This window comes from Agelaius tricolor, unplaced genomic scaffold (genome assembly GCF_023055355.1).
Source record: "Agelaius tricolor isolate 1412-34295 unplaced genomic scaffold, bAgeTri1.0.p SCAF_5, whole genome shotgun sequence".
Lineage (NCBI taxonomy): Eukaryota > Metazoa > Chordata > Aves > Passeriformes > Icteridae > Agelaius > Agelaius tricolor.
The window spans coordinates 44,448,893-44,475,779 of NW_027269265.1; the positions used below are offsets into that span (position 1 = coordinate 44,448,893).

The 26,887-nt window shown below is 41.6% G+C and overlaps 1 protein-coding gene across 1 annotated transcript in view; it reads right to left on the minus strand.

Annotated features, from left to right (window-relative positions):
* Window positions 1-15,278: 15,278 nt before the first annotated feature.
* Window positions 15,279-26,887, minus strand: part of LRP5 (LDL receptor related protein 5) — a 130,626-nt gene continuing 119,017 nt past the window's right edge. Inside the window, exons 21-23 of the mRNA XM_071427633.1 lie at window positions 25,692-25,831; window positions 22,725-22,822; window positions 15,279-22,215 (exon numbers count right to left, since the gene is read on the minus strand). Of these exons, the coding sequence (XP_071283734.1) occupies window positions 21,954-22,215; window positions 22,725-22,822; window positions 25,692-25,831 (500 nt within the window). The 3' untranslated portion in view covers window positions 15,279-21,953. The remainder of the gene's footprint in view (window positions 22,216-22,724; window positions 22,823-25,691; window positions 25,832-26,887) is intronic.

The following is a 26,887-nucleotide window of genomic DNA, read 5'->3' on the forward strand; positions in this document are numbered from 1 at the left end:
TGTGTTTCTGTGTCTTTCCTACCAGTTGACCAAGCTTTGGCTCCTGTCCTCTCTGCAGGCATTACTGCTTCTCCCGAAGACTGAGTTGCAGCGTGCATTTATCCTCCTAAGGGCTGTGCTTGTGCTTGCCCCCCTTCAGTATATCAGTATATTACTGCTCAGTAAAACATCCCTGTTTTACACAAGCCCTGTGAATAGAAGCCCTCCCCAAGCTGTGAGCCTGGTGGGTTGTTTCTGTTAATAGGATATTGTTGGCTGCCAGCACAGACACATGATCGTCTCATTCTGCCTGAATAAGTCAGTGGAGCTGCAGCAGTTATGGATACATGTGATCTTAATGTGTCACAGACACATGGTAAAAACTCAGCAGCATGAAATGTATTTGCTGATATCTACTGCACAGTGTTACACAGTTAGGTCTCTGAGTGTACAGCCTGGTTTTTGCTTTCTTGTTCATGCAAGCACATTTATTTAGTAAAGTGTACAAAAAAAAGGATTATCCTCAAAACAATCATCATGAAATAGGACATTCTTTCTTTATTCATCATTTCAGCTGATGGTCAGTCCAGAAAGCTCTCTAGACTGTATTTGTTCCACATGTATTTTGGCTGTCTTCTTTTTGTTTTCTTTCCTTTCACTGTGTCTGGTTTTTTTTGTGGAGTGGTTTTCTTTATGTCATGCCACTTGGATGTTCCAGCAGAGAGTACCACCACTACCTACAACAAATGGAGATTTCACAATTTAAAGTGTGTAGAGGCAGTTCTACTTGTGCTGTCAATGACAGTGTGTAGGAAATACGTAGGAAATTGTGAGTAGAGACTTAACAGGAAAGAATGGGTCTAAACGATGGATGGATGAGTGTACCATGTTAAATAGCATCCCCAGGAAAAGCAGGTGAGTTGTTAAAAGGACAATAAGATTATTAAAAAATATATATACACATATATATAATATAACAAGTACCAAATTGGTATCTGGAGAGGGATTAATAGCTTGGTGTAGAACAGCTACAACAGTAAAATAGTTAGGTACCTAGTACAGTTCCTGTAAATATTAAGCATGTTCTCACAGATAACTAAGTGTTAAACTGTGCTGCTGTGGGCACATCCTATATTGTGAGCAAATGTGCCCTGGCAAATAGGGATGCATCTCAACTCAGAAGAAGCAGGATAATATTTGCACTGGCACATATCTGATTTTCAAGGGTCCTATAACCACCATCACAATTCCAGAAAAGTTTGGAACTTCATAGGCCCTGTTTTTATCTTAGAGATTTCCTATCAATATATTTCTAAATCTTGATTTTGTGTAATTATTTTTTGAAACTACAACTGTCCAGGTGGAACTGCCATTACCCATATAAGTTGCTAATGCTAGGGCACTAGTACCTCAAGGTAGAAACACTTAATGTCTACAAAGAGAATCTCAAAACACTACTGAACAGCTGGGGAAGTGGGGAGTTATGAGTCTTGCCCAACATCACACAGTAAGCTGAACCAGAGGCAAAAGAGTGAAAGCCCAGTCCTTGATCCCTGGGAGTTATGTGCAAATCTGATGATCTCCACACCATTCCTGTGCCTGTGATTACAGGCAAATCACAAACAAAAACCTAGCCTGCTTCAGGTGACTCTAGTATTTTATTGCTGACAGGGGAACTCTAACTTTTAGGCAATGGACCTGAAGCTTGATGGTGTTTTACTAAATCACTAGGCTAGGGTTTCAAGTGTCAGTATCTTAACTTGGTGATGGCTGCTGCCCGTGGCGCTTTGAGAGACAGCACTTCTGATTAATTCCTCTACTCCCTCGAGGAAGCCACTTCCTCAGCATAAAGTGATAGGCAAATAAAAAAATAACAAATAATCAGCCTGCTCAGTCACTGTCACCCCATCAAAGGATGCTGAATGTGTGTTCCTCAGTGTCCACCTTTAAACCCTCAGCCATAGCTGTGCTCCCTCCAGGAGCTGGTGGGCTCTGGTGAGCTCCCTGCAGGTGCCAGGGAAAGCATTTCTTAGGGCTTGCTGTCATTCAGCAGCTCTGCCACACCTTGGAGAACAAACTTGTCTTCCCAGGAGTGGCATAGCCTGCCAAGCCAGCTTGTCCTGTGGCTCTGCAATTGCTGGATGTGACAGCAGAGGAGGGCAGGCAGGACTGAAGACTTTCAGCAGCATTTCACCATTAGCTTCTGCTGCTCTTACCATAATGTCAGACCATGAGCACATGAGGTGTGTTTCTGCTTCAGCTCTGCCAAGACAACCATAGTCCTGTCCCTACCAACATGTTGTCTTCCCTTTGTCCCCCCAGGGCAGCTGAGGGACCCTATGAGGGCTTTTTTGTTTCCAGTTTACCCAGCTTACAGACTTGGGTTTCCCACAGGCACAGGGAAGCACCAGTGCCTGCAAGGCAGTGGGAACACCTGCGCACAGGTCTGGAGCTGAACCTCCCCAGTGGTGATATCTGGCTGTTCAGTCAGCTCAGGCATAAAATGAAGTCATAACTTAACCTCTTTTAATCTGGTTGAGGTTCACTCTTCTGACCACCGATAAGTTACATGTAGGAAACAGACACAGAAAAAGAGGGACAATTGGGCGCCTTGCACAAGAGTCCCCATCTCTGTTAACACTGAAAGAATATTTGTAGAGTAAGGTCAGCCAAACCAGAAACTCCTCTGGTTTAAACATAGCCCTTACAAAATCCATTGTTCATCCTCTAGTTCAGGAGAGAATAAAGCCTATTAAAGAATTTTAATGATTTAATGTTTAGCTCAACATCTTATTAAAATTGCGAAAACTAAGTAGCTTTAAGAAGAGAGAAGGGGCATTTCTGAACAATAACTTCATGGTTATGCTCCTGAGGGTGAACATGGATGTTTGGCTGCACCAGACTCACAAGTTGATCCATTTAGTTGAAACAAAATGTTCAAGTTCAGTTTTCTAATCTCATTTCAAGCATTGATCCTATTAGTGTTTCTAAGGCAAAGCTGCTGGGCTGTAGGGCTGGACCTACACACTATGCCTGTGGCCCTGCTGGAAAGAACATAGGCATGGAGGGAGGTTTTGGCACCAACCCATTTTGTTTTCACTTGAGAGCTTTGGCCATCCCCCTTCCATCTCCATGAGACTTCATATGTCAGTGTTGGTCATCCTCTTCTCCCACCTGCCCAGCACTAACAATCAATGGCATATCACCTGGGAGCAAAAAGCAGACAGAACCTGTTAACTTTGCTGACCTGCCAGCAAAGTGCACAGTGTGGGCCCAGCATGCAGGAATGGCAGCCTGCTGGGTGGCTGCACAGGAAAGCTGTCCTGAATAACCAACCATCCCTCTTGGCATGGAGCCTCTCTTTTACTAGGAGGATGCTGAAGGCTGGCAAGATGTGCCAGCAGTATGGGCAAAGCACCGATTTCTTCCCATCCATTTTCTAAAAGAGCAGAGGAAACAGTGATTGGTGAGGGCATGGTCAAAAGGCAATTTGACATAATTTGTTGGAAACTCCATAAACCTTATTACATGGGAAAATGGGTGAAGAAATGGAAGCCTAATGATCAAACCTAAACATTAGGTCCTGGTGCTACCACTGTCCCCACATATATGCAGGATGCTTTCCCTTGAGCCTTTTGGTTATTTTGTCCAGATAAAAGGATTGGAGGTTATCTCCCATTGAAACGTAACACTTAGGAATCATGGGGAAGAGGGGAAGACCTGGATACATCAGTTATTAACATCAGAACCAAATTATGGCCTAGTAATAAAACAGAGTATGTACTGTAAGCAGAATAAGTAATGTATAGTTTCCAACAAGCATCTGAGGCTGAAACCCAAGTCTAGGCATAAAGGTGAGCAGAATTTAATTTAATATCCATTAAACAACATACACATGCAGCACCCAGTGCAGGTGCAGAGAAATTGTCTTGGATGACTTGGTGTACAGCACTGCTCATCCTTCTCTGCTCCTAACTGACCTGACAGGAGCCTGGCAGCACCTTCCCACCCCAGGAGAGTTTGTAATCTGGTGATTATGGGTACATTTGGGAGTGCAGGTTGAAATTGCCATGGCAAAGGGAGCTATATCACAGTCTCATTAACACTGTTGTATAAAAGGAGCACCCATCTCCATTTCTTTTCCCTCTGGCTGTGCTTCAAAAGAAAACATACCTAAGGACTCTTGAACTGTAAAGAGTCCAGTATCCTGGAAGTAGGGCAAGGATTTGGGATGCTGACCATCCTGACCAAACTGAACTCCTGGGGACTCAGGCCAAATGATCCAGAGCTTCTGCACCACGATTCAGATGTCACCTGTCTGACCCTCTCAGGGTGCTCCCAGAGATTTTTTGATACCTTAAAGCTTACAGTGCAGCTAGGCAGGAGGATTGCAGGGCTGCAATTTTAGACTGCAGTGTCTTAATCCCTTTTCAAGCACTTAAATGCTTTTGATAGAGATACTAATATGACAGAGGAGAAAAGAGAGAAGAAAGCTGCTAGACAAGTACTTGAAATACAGATCCCAGGAGAAAGAGTGTTCCTTTTTCTCTTGCTTCATTAGATGTGCACTAGGTACTGCTTTTATTATGTAGTTACCTATTAAAAAAATGTCACACTGTTCAGCAACAGCACTAATTACCAGCATAACCACATGACCACTCTGGTCTAATGATAGTCCTAAGCCCATGTTATCTTTTAATAGCTAAGCTGATTAAACTAGCACAGAGGAAAAACAAGTTAGAGAAATTACCTTCATGGCACTTCTCCTAGGGAAATTAAGGTGCTTTTCAAACGTGCAAAGTGCATATATTGTGTCATTTCCCAACCAGCCATGATACAGCTGCCTAGTAACTGCTGAGTTTCTGTGAAATAGTAGCAGGGGGAGCAAAGGAGATGATAGAAACAGGCTGGATTGATTACCCAGGCAAACTTGTGAACACAGTCATCTAATCAGGTGCGTGTCATAAGCAGCAGTTGCAGGCTATTTTTGCTTTAAGCTTTTCCTTTCTCTTTTCTTTCTTCCCCTTCAACTCCACCATGAAAAAGGGTGTACCATTCCCCCAAACTGGTCAAGATGAAAACTTGTACATAGTTTAAGTACTGCAACCTTGAAATACAGAGCCAAACTAGTTTTAACCCATTGTTCCATTGGGTAGGAAGCAACAAAGGAAGATGTTTCCCTGTCTCAGGGCTGGGAAGGACCACTATGATCAGCTGACCCATCTTTTGAGAACTACAATGACTAAATGAGCAAAAAAAAAAAAAACAAGGTGGAAAAATAACCTTCACAGTACTTCAAGGAAAATTAAGATGCTTTCTTTATCTCAGCCCCATTCTCTTTGTATCTGTCCTGACCTGCTGCCCTCTTGGTGTGGAATATGTATGCAAAGATGAAGAGTGCCTGTCAAAGGGATTAGGCTCCTAAAAAGTCAGAGTAAGTGCAATTACCTCTGCAGGTAGTTCCCATCTCTAAGATAGGAAATGCCTTTCAGAGACCTCATGACCCACTTGACAATCTTTTTTAAACCTTTTTAAATTAGGAACGTGGCACAGGCACACTACGGATGCCATATCCAGGCTGAACAGAGCCTGAACTAGCCTTAGGATGGGTCAAGACAGATGCCAGAATGCAAAGGTAGTTCTTCAGCCCCTGTTTGAGAAGAAATATCTTCAAACTCAATTGATCTCACCAAGGACTTGGCTAGCAAATGTGTAACACTCCCTGAGTCCCCCTCCAAGTCTGGATTTTAGATAGCTGATTTAATCCACTGTGTTTGAGGATTCCATCTGACAGATTCTTTCCAAAAAGTTATTTCACTGTTGGTGTGAAAGAAATAGGACATCAGTGAATAAGAGTTTTTAAACTATGCTTAGACTATCCCACACCAGAGAGCTCTGAAGAGTGCCTGGTAGCTGTGATACCCCAAACAGATAAGCCCCCACCCATATGTTTTCTGCAGCATTTAAAGTATTTCAGAAGTTTCCCATTAAGGCATTTAAAAATCTATAAAAGTTCAGAAATATTCTGTTTTCTGAACAAATTATATAAAATAATAAGAGTCCATTGGTTTTTTACTACCTGAAAGATCTTTTGTGTTTCAGTGAGTCCAATAGCTTTTATCCTTGGTGTCAGGAGTGATCATTATGTGCTAGGGCTGATTTTATGTCCATCAGATTATTTTTTTTTTTCTAAATTAGAGAATATAAATACTTAATGACTCTACCCTGACCTGACTGGAGAAACCCACCTAATTTCTTGTATCTCATCTCCTTCTCATCCCATCTGTCCTGACCTTTTTGCCCTCACAGCATGGGATTAGGTTCCTGAAAAGTGTAGGTGATTGCAATTAACTGTTCCTGTAATTTCAACATCTGAGGAAGGGAGGGCCTTGCAGAGACCACCTGACCTGCTTCAGTTATGCCGTGGAAACTTTTCATGCTAAGAGAGACACAGGCACACTGAGGACCACAAGCTCAGAAGTGTTTGCAAGTGTCTGTCTTACAAGGACTCACAAAGGCATCAATCGGAGCTAGTACTTAGCCTTGAGAGTCTAGGCCTAAATAATGTGCATAAGGCTGCTAAGAAAAACCTGGAACATCTGTCCAAGCCTTGCACATGGATAGTAAATAGTAAATTCTGCTTTTATTTGGTTTTTCATTCAATTTTTTTCATTAGTCCCTCCTCTCGTGTATATACGTTTATGTGTGTAAAAATATATTTTTAAAATTAGTCTCAATTGATAGCTCTGTATGGTGTGTTAGAAGAGCTGTGTGTGTATGTACTTGGAGGATTTCTGTCAGGCTTCTAAGGCTCATTCCTTGCTGTATTACTCGGCTTTGTTTGTGCATTGATGTAGTGTCGATTTTCAATCACCCCCCCGAGGCAGAAATAGGTGACCTACTTTTCAGCCCTGGACATCTGCTAATGTAGCCGTCCCTCCCTCTGTCCTTTAACCCCTTCTTCCCTCCCTCCCTCTCTGCAGAGCATATGGTCCCTTTCAGGACCTGTGGCTGTCCTGCAGACTCCTTTAGGACCGTGGGGACTGCTCTGCAGCAACAGGCAGACAATTGAGGAGGCAGTGCTGGGGCAGAACTGCATACACAACATCAAAGAGGGCTGCAGTTCTGCCTCTGTGCTACAGAAAGTCAACTCAACAGCATCCCAAAAGCATCCAGGCCCAGGAACCAGCTGAAAAGTCTCAGGACACCTCATCTCCTTCTCACAGCCATCCAACCACTTCAGGGCTGACCAAAAGTTAAAGCATGTTATGGTGTCTCCACTGGGAATTTTCCCTTTCACAGAGGCAGTGGTTCCTCCCAGGGCCCTCCTCTGTTATCACTGCTCTTATGAAGCAGATATTGGGTGTTGCCCTGTAATCTGCTTCAACAGCAGTTTTGCTGTCCTGGCTAGACCCTTCCTTCCTTGCCCTGTGTTAGGAAGTTTCAGCTCGAGGCAGCAGGGGTGTTGCTTGCACTGTGGCTTTTTTAGGCAGGGCCAATTGTGTGCTTTGGCTTTGGATGGAAGGCAGTAATCTGCAAGGTTGTCCAGGCTCTGGCCTTGCTGGCCCACAGCATTTGCAGATTTGCAGATCAACAGTGACAAAGGATGTGGAAAAGGCTGTGCCACTTAATGCCTCCTTTGCCTCAGTCTTTAATAACAAGATCAGTTGTTCTCCAGGTACCCAGCTCCCTAAGCTGGAAGGCAGAGATGGGGAGCAGAATGAAGCCCTCATAATTCAGGAGAACAGCTCAGTGACCTGCTACACATCTAGACATACACAAGGCTATAGGCCCTGATAGGATCCACCCAAGGGCACTGAGGGAGCTGCTGGAAGAGTTTGCCAAGCCACTTCCAACCATTTGTCAGCTGTCCTGGTGAACTGGGGGCTCCCAGCTGACTGCAGTCAACAACTGGAATGCCCATCTAGAGAAAGGTTGGAAGGAGGATCTGGGGAACTACATGAGCCAGCAGTGCCCAGGTGGCCAAGAAGGCCAATGGCATCCTTGGCCATCAGAAACAGTGTGGTTAGCAGGACTAGGGAAAGGATCTGTACTCGACACTGGTGAGGTCACACTTGGAATCCTGAGTTCAGTTTTGGGCCCCTCACTGCAAGAAAGACATTGAGGCACTGGAGTGAGTCCAGAGAAGGGTGACAAAGCTGGAGAAGGGTCTGGAGCAAAAATCTTCTGAGGAGCACTGAGGGGGATGGGGATGATCAGCCTGGAGAAAGGAGGCTCAGGAGGATCTTATCAGTCTAGAGAGGTTGTCACAAGGTGGGAGTTGATGTCTTGTCAAGTAACAAGTGACAGAACAAGAGGAAACTGCTTCAAGTTGCAACAGGGAAGGTTTAGACTGAATGTTGGGAAAAATATCTTCACTGAAAGAGTTGTCAGGCATTGGAACAAGCTGCCCAGGCAAGGGCTGGAATCACCATCCCTGGAAGAGGCCAAGAAGGCATGTGGATGCAGCAATTTGGGATAAGGTTTAGTGGTGAACACAGTAGTCCTATGCTAATGGTTAAAGTCTATCACTTGTAGATCATTTTCAACCTTAATGATTCTATGATTCTAAGAGTGCAGGGTTGCCAGGTGGTTTTTGTATGGTGGCCAAGATCAGGCTCTAACCTGTGGCACCCAGGACTTTTGACTGGTTTTGCAATGCAAATACATTTCCAGTTTGGCAGTTTATGCATTGGCTTTATTGACTATACATGTCTCCCTTCTGACAAACAGCAGGTGGCATGTTTTGATCAAGAATGTAATTGCTCTGTCAGACTCTGGCAGGGCAGGGGAAGATGCACAGTGATTGGGGAAAAAATAATGCAGTGGAGATGCCCTTTCACTAATTTTTTCATCTTAACTTCAAGCTGTCAGAAAACAGATCCATTCTCCTGGGGCAGTCCCACTTCTTCTTGCTAGTGGTGGTCCTAGAGGAGGGGAAGTGAGTGCTTCCCCTTGCAGCAGACCAGATGAAGGTGCTCAGGCACCTCAGCCTGTGGCAGGGACTGATAATATAACATGCCCATGCTGACACACTGCTGCAGCATTTTAGACATTTGGTGAAGTTCAGTGGTGCAAGCCCACACAATGTACAGAAGGAATTCACAGCAGGGGCCAGGAGTAGACACTGAGTTCTAACTACTCACATGTTCTCATTTAGGTCATCAGCTGCTGCAATCCCATATGCCTCATGTACAGGGTGTGAGTCCACAGACATTTCAAACTTCTGATCTCCATGCAAGGAGGAGGAAGTCTTCAGGTATTTCATCAACTACAGAGAGAAAGGCCACCCAAAGTCAATCTCTGCCCTCTGGACAGGAAAAGCAAAGCAGTTCTAGAAGTTTGATCTCATTCTTGTTGAATTAAACTCTGGACTTCTGCCACTGATCAATAGCACAGTTTGGAGCAGGCTTTGCTTGGACACCTTATTTGCAAGCACCTAGCCCTGAGTCTGGCTCTTTCCAGCTCTGCCAGCCCCTGCAGCAGCCTTGGGACCCTAGGGAATCATTCTTGTGTCCCTGAGGTTTCATCTGCCCCCTGAACAAAGGCTTCACCAAGGACAGGAGGCTCAGCACAGCCATTTAAGGCTGTGGCATGGAGCAAAGTTCAAAGAAGGGACAGTACAGAAGTGATGAACAGGGGAATAAATGTACATTTTCTACATGAGTATCTGGCTTGGCATATATACAGGGCTTGATTTCAATTCAACAGAGTCAAGGATAGTTAATTCCTCAGGCTTCCCAAGCACTCATATCTAAGCATATGTAGAAATTGTAAATATCTATCTAGATAGAGATATAACACACATAGCAATTTTATATACATAACCTCCAAAGAGGGACAGTACAGAAGTGAGGGACAGGGAAGAAAATGTGTGTATATATGTGTATAGACAAATAACTATTTTCAACAACACCAAAAGGATCAGTTGTCAGAACTTTTTAACACCAAGCAGAGATGCATCATTGCTGGGTGTCTTTCCTTTCAGAAGTAAACAGCAAAAGACTGGCTCTTCCAGCCCAAAGGACCAGGATGTCTGTGCACAGGTTGGGCACTGGCATATTTTTTATTAGAGACAAGTTATTTCTTGTTCTCTCCCAAACTTGCCCTAAACCAGGACAAAGACAAAACAATGTACATGAGAGAAATTATTTCCACCTACTGTCAAACAACACTCAGTCAGCAAACAGAAGTAGCTCCAAGTGTCTGCACTTACCCCATGGCAGACAAGATGAAAAAATGACAGATATGCTGATGATTCCCTTTACTGCTCTGCTTTTTCCTGGTTTTGCTAAATCTTTGCTATGCCCTTGAAAAATGCAGCTGTTTCTGCAAACAAGTGCTATAAGGACGTTATTTTCTTTTTTTTCTCCCCCAAAAGGGAAGCTCTGGAGCCGCGTTAACTTTGGGAAATTAAGTTTGGTGAGCAACTGTTCAGAGCAGATGACTGTGCCACCTTGTGGCTTTGCTCAGTACTAAGCTCTGAAGTATTAATGTATATTTTAACATGGATGTCTCCCCATAAATGTCAGATGTGGCCAGGAGGATTAGGGCAGTGATTGTCCCCCTGTATTGGGCACTGGGGAGGCTGCATATAATTTGACAGGTTCCAAAAACCAGAAGTGGTTGATATAAAAATGTGAGGGTGGAACATCCCACTCCAATTAAAATAAATAAATAAATTTGAAAACACTAATCCACCTTCAACATATACTGTAATTTAAAGTGCTTTAAACAACCTCAAATGACACAGAACATATGAAGGAAGTGAAAATTCCTTTAAAAATGACTGTCAATTACTTTTCTCTAGCCAGAAAAAAAAAAAAAAACAACTCTTAGCAAAATTCAACCTTAAATGCACTCATGGCAATAAAATCCAATCCTCTGTTGTAAGACTGAGAAGATTTTGTCCCTACACCTGCTACTGTCTTTACAAAGCCTAACCTTTGAGAAGTTCTTCTCAAACAAGACTGAAGATGGGATTCTAAATGATTCCTTGTTGGCTGCATCTCTAGAAATCCAGCAGGATCTGGAAATAAACTAGACTCTTCAAGTGCTCAGTTCAAAAACCTACCCTCAGTTCTAGATGGAAACAAGATACCAACTTATAAAATGAGACAAAACAAAGTGCCTCTCACAGGGCCCAGTTTAGGACAGGATGCACATATTCCTCAATCTCATTCATCACCAATTCCTGATTTTTCAGCTCTGATCCTCCAAAGAAGTTTACAAGTAAAGACAAGTGTGTTCTCATTCAGCTTTCAATTGAAGTGTGCTGCTTCATCCTGTACATATACAGCAGTCAGCTTTCTACGTTTTAGATTCTTAAACTTGGAACTTCCCTGAAGCCTGTTTAATTCTTCCTGAGTTTGTTCACACACAGCATTCATCCCCCAGGTAACATCGTTCCCCAGGAACCCGGTGTAACAAACAGGTGCTCTCACCACTTGCTTACCTTGCCTCTAACTTTAGACTTCAGTGTTTCATGGACAGAGCAGCCAAAACTGCAGAGGAAAGGGGTAAGAATGAGGACTAAAATCCATTAAATACTCACATACATGCCTACCTACTTATTAACCTTCCTGTAAGGGCTAAGCTTAATATTCACGTTGAGAAATGTAAAACACCTGGGCTCCAGTTTATTGGCTCCTGTAGCATATCAGGCACTAACAAGAAGGAATGGGAACTGAATGGGAAGGGAACCTTTTTCCCTTTTTTCTGTTTTTCCCTTACTTCTGAGAAGAAAGGGTTTCTTTTCCAGTTAGGGAAAAGTGTGGCAGGCAGAGGGAAGCCTTCCACCATCATAGGCGAGCATTGTGCATGTAAATCACCCCCTCTTTGTTCGCTTTTTTACACTTTTGTTACACTATTGTTGCTGTCTTGGTGGGGGCACTGACTTGGAGAGTACCATTCCTAAATCAGGACAGCACTCAGCTCATGAGCTCCCCCCGACCTGAGCATTTCTGTCTAGTCTGGATCCAGGGAATCCAGCTACTGAACACTTGCCACTCTGTTGTTCCCAGCACCTGGCTTTTGGTACAACCACCTACAACAGGAAAAAGAAGCTAAGGATATCGACCCTTCCAAATGCTGCAGGCTATTGAATGTATAGCATTGGAATTTACAAACCTTAGAAGCCTGATGCCCAAATTCTGTTCTCATTTTTAGTGACTGCCTGTGTACAATGACAACAGTAAAATGAGCATAAGCACTAAATCTGTATCCTTACAACCTAGAAGGAATTCAGATAGCTATGAGAGAAATTGCCTAAGAATTAAGTCCTAATTAAACCTGTAACAATAGCCTGGTAATCCAAATTAAAATACAATGGAAAACATTGTCCCTGTTCTCACGAATCTTTCTTATACCCCTCTAGGCCATGCAAAGTTCAGTAACAAACATTGCTCCCCAAGTAATAGATTGTCAAAATTGTTGCTAGCCCTTAAATCAGATTTATTGCCAAAGTAGCTTTGCCTTTGGGAAACTGTAACAGAAGGCATTAACCCCAATTAGGGCAAGCCCAGATCCTGTCTTTGCAGACTGTCTAGAATATATGTAAACTGTTGACATTTTTCTATTCCAAAAGCCACTCCAGCTTCAAGCCTATTTACTATTCATGTTAATTACAGACAAGAGACTAGTCTCTAATTGCACGAGGAAATTCAAGACCTTATCCTGCCCTTGCTATGCCTCTTCCAGCTGTTGTGTTCTGTGAAGAATCCATCAAAACATAAACTGGGCAGACTCAAGTAAATTCCTTGTCCTAATCTTCACTGAAGCTGTGATCTTAACCAGCTGATCTGGCAATACCTCTTGCAGTTACAATCCTCCCTTCATTTCTTCAATATACTCAGAGTCCAGCAATTAGCCTGGCTCATCAAGCCTCCATTTCTCAGATGCTACCTTTGTCTCCAGTCTTAATTATAGACAAGTGCCTTTTTTTGATGCCTTAAACCACGACAGCATTGGCTCCTGTGCACACCAACCCTATTTCTATCTGTGCCTTCTGAGCAGATTCCAGCCACCACCTGCCCTCCTCAGAGGAAGGTTGTGTGCTGTCAGCAGGGATGTGGGCAGCAGTGCTGCTGCAGTGCTGCTCCTGCAGAAACCACGCAGCATGCACTGCCTTCCCTGCTCTCTGCAGCACCACCCATGGCCTCAAAGGCTGCCCCACCATTCCCTAGCCTTTCACTCAAAGGGCACCCTGCATTAAGCCCCTTAGAGCACAGGTGGGTGAAAAGCATCTAAAGCTTTTTAGGACATATCACATGAACTCCTCCCCATAAGTCTATGTGGGTTTTTGGCAGCGTGTGGGCACAGCTGGCTCACTGTGTTGGGTCTGCCTGGCATGGAGCTCATGCTCCCAGGCCAGCTCTCATGGTGCTGTGCTTTGCATTGTTGGTAACACCCTGGTGTTTTGGCTGCTCCTGAGCAGTGCTCCCACAGCACCAGTGCTGTCTCCAGCAGTAACTCCTCACCACTAGGCTGGGTGGTGGCCAGGATCTTGGGAGGGGACATCCCCCACACTGACCAAAGGGATATATTCCATTTGACACAATGGCAGCTCAGCAATAAAAGCTTGGAGAAAGGAGGAGAAAGGAAGGGAATTAGTTACTTATGATGTTTGTCTTTTGGAGCAACCACCATGTGTACGGAAGCTTTGAGGCTGGCATAAAGCATGGAAGGAGACCCATGGAGCTGAATAGGTCAGGACCAGGCTGTTCTTGAGTGCAGCTGTGAGCCACCCATGCTGTGGCAGAATGTATTTCAACCACTTTAGCCACTTCCTGGCACATCCAGACACAGTTATTCAGTTCAGTCCTCAATGATGCTGCACAAAATCAGCCAAACACTTTGCTCTGCCCCACCACAGACAGTAACAGCTGGGGTAATTTCGTAAAAGTTTAGGTGGATTTGGAATTAGGCACTCTTCCCTGTGACCATAGGTACAGCCCTGTATTCAGATTCTGTTCAGATACATTCTGAATGTATTCAGATTCTGCTCTGATACAAATGATGTATCAGAGCTTTATTTCTCAATTACAACATTAAGAAATCTGTAAGGTGTGGGAGTGTAAGGTGGGAATATAAGCTCACCATCCAGACAGGTGAGCAAGCTTTTCTGGAGCAAAAAGAAAATACTGTGTCCTCTGGTTTCAAGAAACATCTGGGATTAAGGCATGGGAGGAGTCTGTATGCTGTGCAGAAATCTGTATTATTGTGTGTATCAGACACCTCCCTGCAACCAGCCAGTGTCAGACAGAGTCCACTCCAAGAGGACCTTGTGCATCTTACAGGAGAGAAAGCCTAGCTCCAGCCAGGAGTTCCAGAAAGAAGAGTGGGGCTGTTGTGCTTCATGCCATATGAAACCCTAAAAATCTTTCTGTACTTCTGGGTAATTTGGTCCAACTTTTCTGACACAAAAGGATGATGGAAGGCCTGTTCCAGGCTGAGCAGAGCACCAGAAGTTCAGAATTGTCATTTTCCTTCAAGCTACAAATCCATCCCAATCAGTGATGGTATAAATCACTAGGTGTAGGCTGTCATCATATGGCTGCTCCAGGCTCCATTTCTATTAAGCATTATTAGCAATGATAATGTGACTAAGAGGAAAAATCTTTCGACATTTTCTGGTTCAGTATAATGCAAAACCTGGAAGAAATTTGTAGGAAACAAGCAGGTCTCTGAAAGTGTATGCTCTATTTTTTTCTCTAGCCTGGAAAAATCAGAAGGAACAGAACTGGACTTCACCATGACTGCTGATGACTGCTCAGGCACACTTCAGTCTGAGTCCCATCTGAGCATGCAGAGGAAGGGGTATCTCCACTAAAAATCATTTTGACTTCTAGTTTAAATCTCAAAATCTGAGACCACCAATATTGACTGCACAAATCAAGACATAGTTTTCAAGTATGTTCCCCATAAAAAAAAAAAAGAAGTCACTATTTAAAATTTTACTTTGACATCCTATAGCATCCATTTAACAGATATATTAAAATTAAAAAAGAAACACAGATCAGATCTGGCCTAGTCAGAACAATTGAGATTGTTCCTACATAGTGTAACAATTTTTGTAACATCATGTTGCTGACAAACTTGTGGTAAGTTCTGTAGCTAACAACTCTAATTCTAAAGGTGATTTGCTTTCCAGCTCTCACTGTTGTTGCACATTTTAAAATTAAAATCAAGGAGACAGCACTGTCCTTATCTTAAATAGTCTCTAAAACAGTTGTGATACTGACTGGTTGTCTCTACTGTAGGTGCTGAAACAGCTTTGCTCATAAAATGGCTGCTAAGCATTTCTTTTTAAAGCATTTATTATAAAACAAAATCCACATAATCGATAGTACAAAAGCGGAGTCTGTTATCTGTACAAATATTTATACAAAATACCAGTTACTTCAAACAAGCCTTTGGTTTTGTTAACATAAAGAAACATTGCAATTTCATGACCAGAAAATTGTTAATGTACAATGGTCTGAAGTGATGACAGCCTCAAAGATTTTTTCACAACAGTATTACCAAGTCATTTGTGTGTTAGAAGGCCATGCTTGGAAAAATAATTGATAAAGACTTTTCATAACACAAGAAAGATTTTATGGCACCAACGAAAATTGTGACATGCTGAAAACAGCATTAATTTAATCCCCAAACATGTAAATATCAGTTACTGGCATTTAAAAAAAAAATGCTATGTATTTTTGACAGGTATTGGGATGTCTGTTGAAATAGATATTAATATATAAATCAAAGTTAACTTTAACTTGAAAGAATGCATTTGAGAGAAACTCCAATGTATTACAAATTCAAAACATGCATGCTCGAAAAAAACTTCCAAAATGGTAAGCTTTCAGTTAGTCCCACTTGTGACTGTATGTATTTTAACTGAAGAGAACCCTAACAGTAATACAAAGGTTTGTTAAAACCAGCAGAGTACAATCTACATTTTTCCCCCCAGTTTATATGTTAATCTGTTTAAAATACACAAGGCACTGAAGTATTGGGTTTGGTTGTCTTTTGAGGTAAGAAATGCTACAAAATGATACACATATAAAGCTGTAATTATTAGGCTGTTTGCAGAATACACAATTTAATATAAATATAAAAAGATTATGTGTGGGTTATATAAAAATTCTTGGTACTCTTTGTATATTCCTGTACATTTACAATAGCAGCAATTGCCATACAAGTAGGTGAGTAGGAAAGCAGTCTGGGTTAGAGTTGTGTTTATGATACCCCCAAATTTCTACAGCTGTCCTCCTGCTTTCAACACTTGTTTTTACCTCCACAGGCCGATGAATTCCATGTACAACTATTTACAGGCTGCAGGATCTCTGTACAAATCAAACGGGAATGTGACTCCCTTTGTCAAGCAGCCAGCCCAGGAATGCTGTCACCAGAGCGGCCCCATTCTTATTTACAGAAAGGTGCATCAGTGGCAGCACTCGCTTTTCAGAGGTGTCAATGGCGCTGAATTAGTCTGTCACCGGAGCTGTCAAACTTGCTTTTCTCCTCTGACAAGTCCTTCTAAGCACATTCTCTGCATGCATTTTGTCGATATAAACCGACCCGTTTAGGAACTGTCATTGTGATCTTCTCTCCACCAGGATTCTGTGTTGGCTGGTGAGGACCTAGCCCTGGCTCCAGAGGTGGGCTGCACAAGGACTGTGGTTCATGCTGGGAACAGCCAGGATGTTGCAGCTTGTCACAGGTGGTTGGGAGCACTGTCAGCATGTCAGGACACGGCATTTTGAAGGATTTTGTTGTGGAATGCAGAAGATATATCAGACTGGTTTCCATCATTCCTATCAGCAGGCTTAACATTGACTTAAAATAAATTTTTCCTTTATTTCCTTACAGGGAGTATGATTTCATGTGAAAAAGCCCACAGCATAGCTGGCCAACCTCAAAATAAACAAATGAAAGAAAATCACCCTTTAGAAAATCTAGAGTAAGGTTCTCAGGAAGGAGAGGCAGAAGACCTAACAGAATTGAAAATATCTATGCTGATGAAATATTTCTTTTAATGTGTAGTAAATACCTTAAGCTGCTTAGCTAAACTTACAACTTCTGTAGAAATGGATTTTTATATACAGTGATGAACAGAAAGTGTTGCAGTACCTAAGGGAACAGCAGCAGAAACAGCAGACCCCTCTCTGAGTGTAGGATTCAGCCTTCCATGAATCTCTTACAGACAAGGCAAACTGACAAGGAGGATTCTACTTATAATTCATAATTGAGTCCCAACACACAACAACCACCAAATGACTGAGCTGGAAACAGTTACCTTTGACTGTGGCTTGTCTAAGGCTCTATCCAAGCATGGACCTTTATAAAATCTCCTTCAGCACTGTAACAGCAAATATGCTGCTTCCAGTTCAGGGCTCTGTGCCAGGCATGGTACTAATTATTTGGAACATGCTTGCCTTCTGTTTTCATTTCCCAACATTAATGGATATAATTTCTAGTACAATTGTAAGCTCAGTTAGACTGACTCAACATAAACCCCAACAAAATTACAGAAGAGATCTGCTTCCAAAAATGCTTGAGGCCAACGGGACACAACTTTTGTGATGTTTAACTGAGCACACTTGTGAAGTAGCACAACATGCTGGAGAGGCTCTGAGGAAGGGCAGCACAAGAGAACTCCCCAGCAAAGTGATCTGACCCTGCAGGCCACCAAGGAGTGACATCAGCCCACAGTTACCAGCTCTTACTTGAGTGCTCCTGCTTCCAAATCCTTTTCCACTGCTGTGCACACAGCATCAGAATGGCAAAAGCCCCAGAATCCAAAGGCACCAGTTGTCATAAAAACAGAGAGAACATCATGAGCCCTGGACCTTGCACATGACGTTCTAGATACCAGGTGGAAAACAGATCTAGGGTAAACAAGCCTGGAGATTTCCAGAAAGCCCATCCTAGGTCTGTAAAACAGGTATTGAGGGAAGAGGGAATTTTGTTGTTACTTTGAAAAGAATCAGAACTTTTAGGAAAGTGCCTGTACCTTTGCAAACCACAGAAATGAAGGGTTATTACTGAAAATCAATTCTCTTTTTCCAAAAGATTTTTGTTTCCCACTCATTTCTGCCTTCCTCTTTAGAATATGCTTTAGAATATATGCTTTAGAATATGCTAATGGCATAATCTCATTTTTAGACACAGAGCATTTTGTACTACAATACTATCCTGAAGAAATTATTATTTGTCATACATATGGATTTAGCCTAATCTTAGCCTAAGTGCACTCTAGTTATCTGTCCAGACAGAAGAAATCTGAGTAAGAAATCTAAGTAAGGCAGCTGGGATAGTACTCATGAAGTTTCCTCAGACTCATCCAGAACAAATTCACTATCTCTAGTTATTAAAATTTAAAGGTGCAGTGGCTATAGACCAGTATAGCTCAAGTCAAGCTATAATTTCAAAAACTGTTCCTTGAAATGAAGGAATCCTTGACTGTCAAAGATTATTACTTGTCAGTTTACCTTACAGCCTCACACTGCTGCTACACCTGCCCTGCAGATGGGACAAATTCTACAGGAGGGAAGACCCAAGTGGCTGCTGTCATGGCAGCACTGCAGGACAGGTAAGGTGCTCTCTGCTGGGCCATCTGTCCTTTACATCTAACACAGAATCAGCCATATCATCTGCCCATTACTGGCTGCTCTCCAGACACCATTCCTTATTACATCCTGAGTTGTTTCAAGTGCTAATATGCAGTCACAATGGGCTTGGAAAGTAGTGGTTGAAAACACTGATTCAAGTACTCATAAGCTCACACAGGTAGCTGAACCACATGCACCCCTCTGCAGGTTCCTAGGGTAGAACTCTTAAAATACTTCAGTCAGCTTTCTCACAGAAAACTTCTGAGTTATTAAAACAATGCTTAAGCCTCATCAAAAGGCAACTTTCCCCTCCATATTTCCTATTCAACCCTGAACTGCCAGAATTTCTCATATGCACTCTCTAATTCCCTGCATCCTCCTCCCATCCTTATCTAGAAGAAAATAGCACCTATTTTCTATGTTTTAGCCTGAAAGTTCACAGGATGGAAACTACTAAGAACACAGTGGGGATATTCTGGAAAAAAGTAATTCCTATTGCTCAGATTTTCTTCCTGGTCTTTTCTAACACCTGGAGTGCAGTATTCCTTTTAAAGTATATAGTCCACAGGAATCAAAAATAGTATTTAGTATTTAAATGCTAAGACGCTAAATTTGTATACAAATTTTTTTTGGAAAAGGCTTTTAGTGTCAGTAATATGCAGCAGTGTATTGATTTTCATCACCAAAACTCAAGTGCCTCAGAGAAGGCAACTCCTCAGCAAATATCAACAGCAAGTGGCTATGAATGTTCAACTAAAATAAAAATGTACACTTAATTCACCCAATCCAGCAAATGCTTCCTTCCTTTTTAAGACCTAAGCTCGAAAAGAATGTGACTTTTTAGATAGTTCAGCTCTCAGTAAAAATGCTAATTTTCTTGGACTCAATTCCAATGTTTCTAATAGGATACAAATCTTCAGATGAAGTGGTTAGGATTCTTATAGTTATGGCTCTTAAAAAAGATCAGTGGTTTAATGAAAAAAAATTGAGTAATTCTGCATCCATTCCTCTGTAATCACAGGAATAGAGGAAAATTAATGTGGTATATCTCTAAGCTAGAACTATGACATGAAACAACTAATGAATTAATTATAAATAGTGAATAGTTATCAAGCAGAAAATTATGTATGATATGAAATTGGACTACCAACTGCTGTAATGCAGAACAAATACTCTTTTATACAACTCATGTGGCACATAAAATATCCTGGGGATGTATATTCCTAATTTAGTGAGTTGAAACATGATCACATGAGAATTGCTTGCTTTCACCAAACCATCAGTTCAGAGATTGGCTAAGTCAGACCAAGAGTAACAAATTATGACCTTGCCCATCACAGCATAGTACAGAATTGCTAATGCTGATAGGGGATGAGGAAAGAACTCATTCTTCAACTCCATTTCTGTACTCTTCTCTATGAAAAATCATCCTCTTTGTGCTTAATCTCTCAAGCAAAAATTTAGACACGAAGGTAGTAAAAGCTACTTTAGGAGTTTTAGTAACACACCAGTGACAGCACAAATCCTATTCTTAAACTATGCAGACAGGAAGAACAGATCTGGACTAATAAATCTGAAAGCATGAAGGGGATCAGAACACTGTGGTCCTAGCCCTTCCACCACCACAACAAAGACCTCTCTCCTGGAGCTGTAGGGTTCCTCTGATGTACTCTCAAATAACTTGCTAAAAAGACCCAAAGCCAAGTACAATTTTAGTTCAAACAAGAAAAAACTGTCCATTGTTGCCATCAATATTGAAGCTGTTAAAGGCCCAACACATCTGTTACTGAGCAGCTGCAGAAACAGGTGCAAGTTTGCATATTCAGGACTTCCCTCAGATGTCCCAAGCAGGCACTCACATTATCATCACCAGTGCTGAATTTATAAAGTGCCATAAAAAACCCAATCCCTTTTGCTACAGAGAAAGAGCAATTAAAACAAAAATTTGTCTTCTGAATTTGAAAGAGACTAATTCTAGCTCCCCCATTCTCTAATTTTTTTGTAGGAATGGAAACAAGCACTTTGTTGATCTTGATGTCCTGAGCAGTTTGTACAAGTTAATCATTTTTATATCAACATGAATAGAAAAGAAATATTTGTCTTTTCTCCTTCTTCTGTTCTTTTTTCTACCTATTTCTAAATATGAATAATGTGGCAAATTTTTATGAGATGGCTAAACTGATTTTTGATTTGAGCTATGCAGATACCATTTTTCTACAAACATCAGTTGAAACCCAAACAACTTTCCTCATTTGAATACAAGTGACCATTTTGTTCCACTTTGGAAAATGAATATTAAGAGATGAAGCAATTCTCTGATCAAGTCAACACGGGTGAATACCTCAGAAACCTGGCACGGTGATTACAGGACTTTTGAGAAAAAGAAAACTTGCACTGTGTTTTAAGAAGCAGCTGACCATTACAACTTCTTCCCAGACAGTCACCAAAGCTTCATAGGGAAGGATGAAGGAGCTTGGTTGCATCCCTATTAAAATGGCGAGTCTGAGCAAATCTGCAGTTTGTTGGGCCTTTCTCTTAGCTTAAATACCACTTGGAACTTGACCCTTGCTGTCACCCACAGGTCAGTACAACTGCTTCTGCTACCATTCACCCAGTCTGGCAGGGAACTTGTTGGGCCTAAACCAAGTTTTTTTGGACTGTTGTTATTTAGCCTGAATCAGTTACAGAATTGGCCATGTGCAGAGGGCCACTGCCATGAGGTAGGACGTGATGCTTGTGGGTTTAGTTAACCTGGAAGGTTTGGCCAAGAGAAGTGTTCTTTCAGTTCAATGCTAAGCAGATGGAGAGGGAGGTTTGAAATTCAGGTCTTGGCACTCAAGTTCTTCTGGGAAGCATTAAGCTCCCTTGCAAACAGGAGCATCTAAGGGTTGTGATTCTCCACGTTTTCTTCCAGTGGTGGGGCAGGGATGATACGAACAATTGTATTTAAATGGGTTTTTTTCTCTAGGAATAAGCCTGCATCTTTCTTTAAATGACCTCCCTCGCACAAGCCACTTAGTTTTCTTGTCTCACATTAACAAAAGAACTACATACACTTTTTGCATGTAAAAAGGTGGCTTAAAAATGCAGAAAGTTTCAACATTCCCTCCCCAAATCCTTTGGAGACTGAGTCATTTACATGACTTCAAAAAGGCAAATATGGCACAAAAGAATGGAAATTAAGTTAAAAAAATCAATTTTATAAATATTCTTCCTCTGTACAATTTTTCACAGCCCCACCCCTCCCACCCATTTTTATTCACATTTAGTTTTGTTTAATTCCCACCCAGATTTATTTTTAAATCATAAAATATATATTTTAAATCTGTTCATATTTTAAAATATTTACAGGAAAAGTTCCTTCTGTTGAGGTCATGAAGAGTCTGTACAAGGAGAGGGTGGAGGGGGGTAGAGGTGAAAATAGCTTCGTTCCGTGGCAGGAGATGGAGGGCAACTTTCTTCTGCCGACATGTACTGACTGCGAGGTGTGGGAGGAGGGGGGTAAGGATCTGAGTCTGAATTTAAATCTATGTAGTATTTGTTGGCCTTCCATCGACTCGTGGTATAGTCACTGTCACAGACATCTGTGCTGCACGGGGTTGTGGGTGGAGCTATCCCTCGTATCAGGTACGGTCTGCAGGAAACCAAAGAAGAAAAAAGCACACGCATTAGTAGCAATCTGGGGAGAAAAGAAGGAAGAAATAAAGAGATTGAACAGCTCTGTGTGTTCAGTCAAGATGCCTGCTCATTAATACTATGTGAGCCATAATTCAGACTCTTAGAGAAATCCAACAAGAAGTACCTGAACTTCTTGGTTTTCAATTGTTCTTCAATTTTGAATGACACAACTACCCCCAGCCAGCAGCACATTCTTCCAGCCCCTAACCTACCAGAAGAGACCACTATGACCACTTAACCCAGTCACTAACAAATAAATTTATTCATGAATGAGTTTTAAGATAAGAGAATGAGCAGAAAACACCAACAGGGATGCTCAGGGACTGTTACATAGCAATATAATGTAAATAATTTGAATGGTCATTTATTAAGAGAGGAAAAGATTTTTAAATGAAGTCTGAAAAAGATTCAGAACTAAAGGCAGATAAACAGAAGATTTAGCAAACCTTTTTATCTGAACTGTACCTGTAAGATCTTGTGTTTGAAGGAATGTTTGAGGAATAAAACATCTCTGCATTGTATAAGGAGCGATCGGTAGCTGGGGAAGGTGGAGGGTTCAAAATCTAGAAACAACAGGAAAAAGAAGTGTGAAATTTTGGGTTAATTATACAGTTTTATTTAGATTGAAAATAGTATTGATGCCTTCACCCTGTCATTCATCCTTATTCTAGTTTGCTCTCCTAGCTGCTCGGATGTGTTAATGCATTTTTAAAGATCACAGATGTTCATTACAAGACTTTGGACTTACGTACTGTGCAGGCCTTCAAAGTTCTCAGTACAGGGAATTTTCTTCCTTGCCACATCTGTTACTATGCTGGAAGGCTGGAATAAAGCTAGAAATGAGACCCAGTTTGGCTGAATCTGAGTGCACTTCTTTGGACATAAGGACTGATAGCATCCTCAGCAGATGCTATTGGAAATAAAATATGTTCCACTCCCAGACCCTAAAATGTCCCCAGTCAATAGTGGGGTTAGGAAGCCAAGTTCCTCTACTATAACTAATAAAACTCCATCCCTCCCTGAACACTTCATTTACACTCTTGTTCTGTAAACATATCATTTTGGCAGAGTTCACAATGCAAAAAGCCTATGACCTAAAAAATATTTATAGTCTGTCTATGTGTGCATATAGACAGCATACACACACATATGGCTCAGCTATGAGTGCTCACACTCTCATAGGTTACTGGTAGCCTTCACACAAGAAAAAGTTTAGCAGGCTTCAAAATTATTTAGGATTCTTCCACCATCAGGAAGTTGAACCTCTGACACAGCCATTAGGGCATTGGCCTAAACCTAAGAAGAGCACTTTATCTTTTCCAGTGTGGAAAATTACATCATTGCTGTTGATTGAGCCTTGCTACTGATGTGCACATCTTGTACACTGCCTGTCCTGGGCATTTGGCCAACTCATGGCCTGCCCCATTGACCATCCTTCCTCTGCCTCTGCTCCTCTCCCACAAAAACACTCTAAAATCACTGAGTGGAGATCATTGTTTGAGTCTTCACTGTGCAGCATCCAGCAAAGTGATTTCTGACCTTTGAGCTGAGCTCACTGTCACTTACACTGACAAGCCCTGCCCCCAGATTCATGTGAAGGGAGACAAGCTTTGCCAGCTGGGGTGTGATGAGTAACTACCCTAAGGCCATCTTTCAGAAATCTTCCTCCCTAGAGGAACACTGCATGCTACTTGTGGATTCACTCCTATTGACACCCTGAGCTGCATCAGTAGCACTTCATGTTGAGACTAAATACAGCGAACAGTGTCAGCCAGGACGCCTGTAGCCAGGTTCTCAGGTATGTAAACTGGCATAACTTCATTGACACTGATTCTTTCCCAGTCTCTATTCACTGGAGCACCTCTCAGTACCACTAAGATGTGTTAAACAAACCAAAAAAGCCAAGAAAATTAAGATGCTCAGATCTGTCCTTTTGATTATTATCATAAAGCTGGGTAATTAGCTACCACACAGAACTCATCAAAACATTTGGATTAAGCAGTACCTCAGTGTAACAAAGCCCTTGCAATAGCTTCCCTCTAAGAACCCAGCATGCCTTTCATGAAGGAAATGGTGGTATCATCCCTGCAGGCCCTGGCTGACACAGCAAAGTGTGGAAAAAGATTCCCAGCAACAGTCAGATTAACTTCGGCCAGAAGTCAAACGGGAGAGTTGATCTTTTGGCCAACACAGATCCCATAGAATCACACAGGCAGATCAGCTCTTGGGCTTCTTTTCTCTTTCAAGCTTTACTTAAGTAAGTGTTTTTTCAGTTCATCCTTTTTAGCATGGTACTGACACATCAATCAGGTCTAGCATGAAATTGTTCAGCACATTACAGAGACACTGGCGATGCATGAGACAAGCTAAATTAAGAGGGCTGCTGAGTTCCTGACTTCTCTCTGCTTCTTGATGGCTTCACAATGCAAGAAGTATGTACCCAATTTTACCTTACCAACAGATAAGCTCACAAGCCTCTCTTTTTCATTTTGCCCTTCTTAAAGGGAGAGAAAGTACCTTTGGAACTGGCCAAAATGCCACCAATAAAATGCCCACACAGAGCATAACAGCTTACGTCTACACATAAATGCAGGTATACCCACACAGTGTGTGGGCTCTTGATTTAATACTACACAAAAATCCCCTCCACAGCTGGCAGATCAACTCTGGCAGCTTCTTGTGTGTACCTAAAATCCAATGGATGTATTTCTCAGAAGCACAATGGAAAAAAACTCATGACAAAATATGCTGGCAAACAGGAACCTTTGTATGTCTCTCTTACATATTCAGAGAGGACTCTTTCCATTCAGAATATACATGTCGGAATTTGTGAAACTGTGATATGAGGACAAAAATTCTGTCACTTCTAACACTCAAAAGTCAGAAATGGAGCTAAATTATACCTGAAAAAATGAAAAGTAACCTCTGCCTCACCCTGCTGTACCAGTGTTTTCCCCCAGTGCATGCACTTGGTTTTCTGAATCAACAATCGACACTTGATCTAAACAGCAAGTCAAGTTTATTTCATACATGTTTGTATTCCAGTCCTCTTTCATTTTTGCTTGCCTTATTATTCCATGTGTGCCTGCAGTATTAGGCAGTGCAAAATGTCATTGGGCCATGGCCACCAGAGTTAACAAAGGAGGTGGCATCTCCAAGGGAAAAACAGAAGTATCCAGGGACAAATCAGCTGAGTACCACTCTGATAACAAAACATTTTGGATATCACAGAGCACTATATAATCCTGATGGACTACAAAAAAGCCCTTTTGTGAAGTTCAGTGAGTGTCAAAATGGGCCTGCATATCATAAACAGTAACACCCAAGAGTTGTTAACAGTTATTAACATCTACTTAGTAAGCACAAAATTTCACCTTTCCTTTCTTCAGAAGCAGAAGATACCCAACTCACTGGTATATTTCCCAGACATACCTGTGGATAGAAAGTGGCTTTAGTGCTGGATGAGCTGCTTGAAGATGCTCCAGTAACATGGTTTCTGTCGTACAATGGGGCACCACTGCTTCCTCCCATGAGACTCATGGAGCTAATCATGGACTTTCCACAAGAGATGCCTGCATTGAAACAGAGAGGAAGACAAGGTTAGATAAACCACAGTGTTATCTGTCAATGCCAAACAGAAACCAAATCCCTAGCTTTGCAAACCCATGCAATGATAATGGTTGTCACACCTTGGGAAGAGTGCTTTATGTAAAAACTTCAGGATTACAAGGAACAGACACTTTTTGTAAAGAAAACATTTCACCCTCACATCTACTGCCTCACTGCAGCACTGAACTCACAACCTACCATCACACTGCTGAGAAAGGAATCTTCAGAACAGCTCATCCAAACTGCTCACCCAAATTAAAGAAGAAATTTTCCAATTAAACAAACTTAGGTAGTTGCAAAACAAACCCCATTATACAAGGCCCCCCAAAAAAACAAGCTTGAGACCTCCAAAGTTTCCATTTCCATTGCAAAAAATTCAATTGCAAGTAAATGAAAAACTGCAAAACTCAAATATTTTTGTTAAAAATAATCACAGCGAAATTTGAAAATCAGCAGAGACAAAAGGAAGGAAACCTGAGTTAGAGGAAAATGGAAGACGTCATTCTCCAATCTGTTTTACTTCAATATACTCTTAACTCAGACAATTAATTTTCAGCTTCTTCCTGTCAGACTATTCAGTGCTAATGTAAGAGTTAAGTCTGGGAAGTTTTCAGAAATTTTTTTTTCAAATGCAGGAAATATTTATTACAAGCAGAGTAAGTATTTGTAATCATCATTCATGATTATATATCCTTCTTGGAAATGCCATGGTATTAGAAACCTGTCTTTTCTTTAGAATTAGCATAAATAATAAGATTTTCAGCTGTTGTAATTTGTCACAATAATATGGATTAGAAAAAGCTAACAAATATGGATGAGAATCAGAATGACAGCTTGGTTTAGCACCTACAGAAGTACAGATGAAAACCACTACTTGCTTTAATTAGAAAAGCTTTAGTGTGAAGTCCAATTTAAAACATCCCTGCAAAGATTTCACCTGAAATTATTTCATCCTCTAATTTTATCTCCTACCACAAAACCCTCTTGATAACCATGGTAACATAATTTAAGCAGGAATA